Below are 6,449 nucleotides of genomic sequence, written 5' to 3' on the forward strand. Positions count from 1 at the left end.
ATGGAGGAGAACAGCCTTGCTGAGACATGCTGGTTCAACATCTTGGCCAATGATCTCCTACGGTAAGAATACTCTGGATTCCTCTCTTCGTCTGGTACTGATTTTTGAATGTCTTCGATTTGGGGTTTCTTTTGTGTTTTGGTTGTGTTTGATTTGGGATTTGGCTTGTGTTTAATTTTTTTTCTTTTACTCATGATTTCTCACATAGCGATTCCCCTCTCTTTCTCCCCCTCTATTCCCGGGTTATGGTTTAAGTCATACTGGGAATTTTTCATTCCTTTTATGTTGGTTTTGATGATTCATACAAATTCAATGGCCATGATTTAATTGAAACTGAGGATTTTACTTTGATTCTTCTTTCTTGGTGTTTGTTCGTTGATTTTTTTTCTATTCTTACCAGATCTGCAGATTCGTGTATTTTAAAGGTCAATTGTTCAATTGAAAAATATCATTCACTAAATACATAGACACATGCATTTGTAGCCGCATGCATTTGGGATTTTATTAATATTTCAATGAATTATATTATAATTGGCTATGTTTTGTTTTTTCTTTGTCTTTTATTTTTATATTTTTGTATAATCTTTTATCTCTCTCTGTTTTTACATTGTTCTTACCGTATTATTTTCGTGGTTTTCTTTCTTTGAAGGCCTAAATAGTTCCATTGTGGAGGTAGCTAGAAATTTAGTGTGAAGAATCAAATCATAGTGTATATATATATATAGTAGCTTATAATGATGTTCTATTGTTATTTAATTTCTTAAGGCAACTGGCAATTGGATGAGGCCTTCTCCGGTGACTACTATAATTTCACCTCTCCGGACAGCGGAGCTTTATCGGCGGTATCCAAGGACATTGTCTTTGACAAAAATAGCATGAAGCAGATCAATGAAAGGCTCTTTGCACTTAGGATAGTCATTCCCAACATCACCAAGGTATATAGATTCAACCCAGAATATTTGATGACAAAAAAAATTTACCAAAAATAGTCAAAAGTTAATTTATTTGAATAAATATTAAATAAAATAAGTTTAAATTAATATTTTTTTTTGTCTTGATAATATTATAGTAGATTTAGAATTATAGTTTATTTTGGACAATCTTCTAGATCTTTAAATTTCAATTAGTGATTATTACATAGATGGATAAGGCATCAATCATAAAGGATGGAACTGGTTAAATAGAACACTTGCATGAAAAAGAGAGAAGGATCCAAGATGAGATAATGGAGGTTAAATCTAAGAGGCTCAATAATCCAATTATTACAGCATCGGCAGCAGCAGGAGACTATGATTTTGAACAGGATCTTCCCATTGTTATCAGATCTAAGAAGAAGAGACCCGATAACCTTTTCTTTGATACCTCAACTTCTTCTTCCTCAATAAATAACACCAACTATTTCCCTATTGAACTGATTGATGTAAGTATATATTTTCAATGCTGTTACAAAGACAAAAAAAAAAAAAACCAGGTCAAAATTTGTTTTATTCAGTATTTATTAATTGTTTTTAAAATTAACAAATACTAAATAAAGTAAGTTTTGCTTATTTTTTGCCTTTTTTTTGTTATTAAAATTTGTTTTATTTACTATACATGAGTTTTTCTTTTAATGCACTACCTTTGTGCTTGTTTTTTTAAAGCAAATGGAGGAATACATTAGTTGATTTTATTTTTCTACTAGCTTTATGCACAATTGGGTTCTTCTTGGCAAGAATGCAAGAACGAAAACTGAGGATTCATCTTCCACCATAGCTTTAATGGCACCTGTCAGACTTGTGAAAAGGTGATATTTTTGTTGTCCCATATGTCTGTTGAGATCTATAAATATTGAGTAATTTGAATCGTTCTAAAATAATATGTTGCATTGAGGAGGGAGTGCCTATGGTATTTAGAGAGCAACAATCTTAAGGACTTGTCTCTAGCTTTCTTAATATCATATTGAATATACAAGGCTTGATTTAATCTCTAATCATAAAACTTCTCTTCTTCCTTTCCTGATTGTGACTTTTAGGTAAATTTCATGGCTCTTTCCTGTTTGATTGTCAGTGTTTTAACCACATGCTTTGGAAATCTATTCATATTATCTATCATTTTGAAATTAGAAATTGATTTGAATTTTATTTTATTTTACGTGATTTATACGTTCACTTCTGCATTTAGTTATACTATTTTTCTTTTTTCCTATTAATGCTGGGCTTTTATGTCTATTTAAAATGGTCTTTCAATTGTGTGTTTATTAACTTTATGCTAAAAGATATTTTTTTTTGCTATCCATTTGCTTTCTGCCTTTTTTTTCCAGTTCTTACTGTGCATAGTTTCTTTCTATGAACTGTTAAGCTAAATGCTGAAACTCTCTTTTATGGGAGCTATGTGTACACTGTGGTTGGATACATATAGTTCTTTTCAAGTTTTTTACTGGCATTATTTATGGTTTGCACGCTTCATCCATCAGATATAACTTTTCGTTCGGTGCCTCTCTAACGTACTTTCTTACAAAAAAACATAACATATTAGATATATTAATTTGCATTGCTTTGTTTGTAGACTATATGATTTTCTGGTGAAATTTGTACAGTCAGTATTAGTTAGGCACTGCAGCAGGTCATTGTGCTAAATTGATGGTGGAAAATAAGGGGAAATATTTCTAAAAAGAATTAAAACATGATAATAAAAAATAATAATTATAATATTAAAATGCTAGAAATATCAAAATATTACCCATTTAGCATCTTTATCATAAGATAGGAAATTGCTTTTTTGGTGGACTATTTTTAATTCAATTTCAAACAATGTAATATACCGTTGTGTAATCTAAAAATAAATTATATCCAAATTAACAACAAATATCACAATAATAACAACGTATTGTGATGTTTGTTGTTAATTTGGGATTTATAACTAATAATTGCACGATTTTGGAAAACATAAAGAAAATGGTGATATCTATAATTAACATTTAATATAAGAAATTCGAAAAGTCTTTAGTTATCATTATTATTATTATTTGAAAAATGTTTAACTTTTTTAAGGGTAATGATTAATTTTAGTATGCCTGTTTGGAAACTGGATGGATTTTAAGATATAATTTCGTTTTTTTCTCTCTTTTAATTTATAATCTATAAACTTCTCTTAATAACATATGTATTTTTCTATGATAAAATACCAAACACACTTCATGATATCATTAGACTTTTAAACTGTCAGTACCGGGAATTTGGTGGGTCAATCTCAGACCAGAACCGAGAAGTCACCATTAATTGACTGCAACTCCTTTTATGAGACTCCATTCTCTTCCTCAACCATCACTCTGGCTCGGTGTTTCTCCATCAAACAGCTGAATGGCGATTCATGTAGGTACTGGTGATTCTAACAGGTAAATTAATTGCCATTACTATAAAGTTCCTCAAATTCTACAACATTACTTAGATTTTATAGCAGTTGATAATATTACCTACAATTTTTTCTCTTCTGATTTTGATTTTATTTTCGTGGTAAGAAAAGATATCTTTTAGTATGGTGCCTGACATGTCTATGTATCCTACACTAGATACCCTCCATCTCCTTGCTATAGGAAGACAATGATAAGTTCAGATCTGAGGACAACTAGATTGGTAAGTTAACCCTAATGAACTCATTTCTTTCTTTAAAGCACTTTTGAAATATTGATTTTGTATTTATTGTTGTTTATATAGAAAAACTCTCCCGAATCCCTAACTGTGATTGATTCATTGCAGTGCTTGTCCACTACTTTTGCTAAATATCTGAAACCATCTGGGCATGGTTCCGTCTGGAAGATAACCGGTCCACCTTCCAGTGTAGAAAAAAAATATCTTTTTCTTCCACCTGCTAAGGAGTAGTAGAAGGGATTCAGAGTGAAAATTTGGGGTTGAGTGGAAGGAGTGCTGTAAGTTGTACAAGTTAAAGAAGAAGGACAAGCTTATCCTGAGACTAGCCTCCATACTGGACTGGCACATACAGTTGGAGATCGAGAAATTTTAATTCCTACAAAAAAATAGCTGTTTATCTATTATCCTGCAGAAACATATTTTTCTTTATGTCTTAGATTGTATTGGACATGTTCCATTTTTTCTTTTTTTTTTCTTTTTTTCTAGATATCTGACATTCTATGCTTTAAATTTGCTAAATAATGGGTTTTCTTTTCATTCTGAATCCTCTTAAAACTATTTTAACTTGCATACAGTTTTGATTTGGTGGAATCATTATTATCCCTTATAGTACGGATAACACAATTGGAGTATATAGTGTCTATGTCTTGGAGTATGCAACTTCTGTATATCATGACAACCAGGCTGAGAGATGGGTTTCTTCTTTTAGGTATTGTCTCTGAGGAAACATCAAAAGCTGATTTATCTTACTGCAAAAAAGTTATCACATTAAAGCATTAGGACTTACTGTTCTAATTGTGAGTTATAACGGTTGTGATCATTAATCATTTTTCTATTGATATAATGAAAAAAATAAATTCTTTCAATGTGTGTTCTTTTGATTCTTTTTCCCCCTCCTCTCCCCACTTTCTTTTCCATGTTAGATAGCTTATTCTTGTCATTTTTTTTCCATGTTAGATAGCTTATTCTTGTAGTGTTGATTACAATGGAGTTTCATTAGTTGGTTTTTGTTCTTTGGTCATGTAGCTCAATTTCAATACGAGGATTCGAATATTTATCCTCCGAAGTGGTGGGATGGAATGCTTCGTTGTTCTCTCCTCCCTGTGACAATACTAACCAAAACCCTCTTCTGGTTCCACAACCTTCAAAGCCTATTGCTGCTCTTGCTGGAAAGTACTTTCCTACCCTTTTCTCTATTTTAATAATTTGACATGCTTGGAAAAAAAATACAAATTAGTTGGTTAGTTGAAAACTTGAAACTTGAGGCTTGAAAGCTGAAACCTCCTATATTCATTTTTTCTTCTGTGATCAACAATTTATTAGCTAACTATTCTGTTTTGAACTTGCAATTACATCACATATCATTATGATAATGATAATGCTATAATATAATTGATTAATTATTATTGTCATGTGTGTGAATCACGACAGAAGTTGTTGGATGCCCACCAATCCATACATTCAGGGAGAACTCAATTGCAACTCAGCCTCCTTAGAAGAATGAACCTGATGCAGAACCCAAGCCTGGTTTCCTTGATGTCAAATTCAGCATGGACGGTGCCCCATACTTGAGGAAAATAGATCTCAACAATTATGCTTCCCACAGGGACCTGTCTTCAGTGCTCGAAAAGATGTTTAGCTGTTTGACTCTTGGTGAGTTCTTCTCTACAAACTATCAATCCTTTTCTTATATTTATCATTATAGAATTAACATCACAAATATTTCGGTAAACCAGAGCTATGATACTTATGTCCAAAAAAATTCCTTTATTCATATTTTACATTATCATCACAATATAAATTGTAATTTTTTTCTAAAACACAAGTATCATAACATTTAATTATGTTACTTGCTCCTTCTTTCTACTCAACTGTTAATAAAAACTAATTTTTCAACCACTATTTTTATTTCTTGCTTTTTCTTTCTATTCAAATGTTAATAAAAACTCATATTTCGATTGACATAACAACCATTGATTTTATATCTTGCTTTTCCTTTCTACGCAAAACAAAAATTCATATTGCAATTGACATAACTTTACAACCTTTTCCCAGCCATTTTGCAACCAAACTTAATCTTCTTTTCATTCACCGCCAACATACTTCTTGTTCCTTATTGTTTGGTAGCTTCAACACTATAAGAGTTGAATTCTTTTCTTAGTCTTTTTCCATATAACTCTTTTAAATCATCTGAGAAAAATATATTATACATGTTACATAATAGAATTATTTATATATCACATGCTATAAGTATTATGCATGCGAAAGAAATAAACATAAATTAATTTGAGATCTTACTATTTATTTTAATCAAAGGAACCACAGTGGCATGCTTGGTCACATCTACTTTGCTCCCTCTGATGTGGTTTTTTCCCATATTATCAATAGATTTAAAAAATTATGAAAGAATATATATTACATGATTGAAAAAAAAAGTAAAAGATATATATCAGCTAGAGTACTTACCTTGTTTCCCATTTGATTGTTTGCATGTTGAGTTCATACAAACAATCATTTTCATCGCTTGGCAAAGTTAGAGAGGATTGAAAACTCAGCTACTTCTTATCAGGTTTTGGATGAATGGAGTGGTTGCAAGAGTATTTGGTATAAATAGGATTTTTTATTGTGTTGTTTTTTGTAAAATTGTGTGCTAGAGTCAAAACCACTCATTATAGTGGTTCCTACATCTGACACTATCATGGTGCTTATATCACATTGTTTGAAAAGTCTTTATTTCCCCGTCTTCTCTTATTTTATTTTTTTAGACATTCAATGGATGTAATTTCGTAAAATAAAAATAACCAGATTTAATTGATGTTATCC

General features: G+C 31.0%; 1 protein-coding gene across 1 annotated transcript; it reads left to right on the forward strand.

The window, feature by feature from the left end:
* Positions 1–1,414, forward strand: LOC107643572 (uncharacterized). The gene is made up of 3 exons (XM_088488658.1): positions 1–62; positions 770–935; positions 1,269–1,414. Exons 1-3 carry the CDS (start codon positions 1–3, stop codon positions 1,383–1,385), a joined length of 345 nt encoding a protein of 114 aa, XP_088344784.1. The 3' UTR covers positions 1,386–1,414.
* Positions 1,415–6,449: the final 5,035 nt, after the last annotated feature.

This window comes from Arachis ipaensis, chromosome B5 (genome assembly GCF_059453495.1).
Source record: "Arachis ipaensis isolate K30076 ecotype BB chromosome B5, ASM5945349v1, whole genome shotgun sequence".
In the NCBI taxonomy this organism is placed as follows: domain Eukaryota; kingdom Viridiplantae; phylum Streptophyta; class Magnoliopsida; order Fabales; family Fabaceae; genus Arachis; species Arachis ipaensis.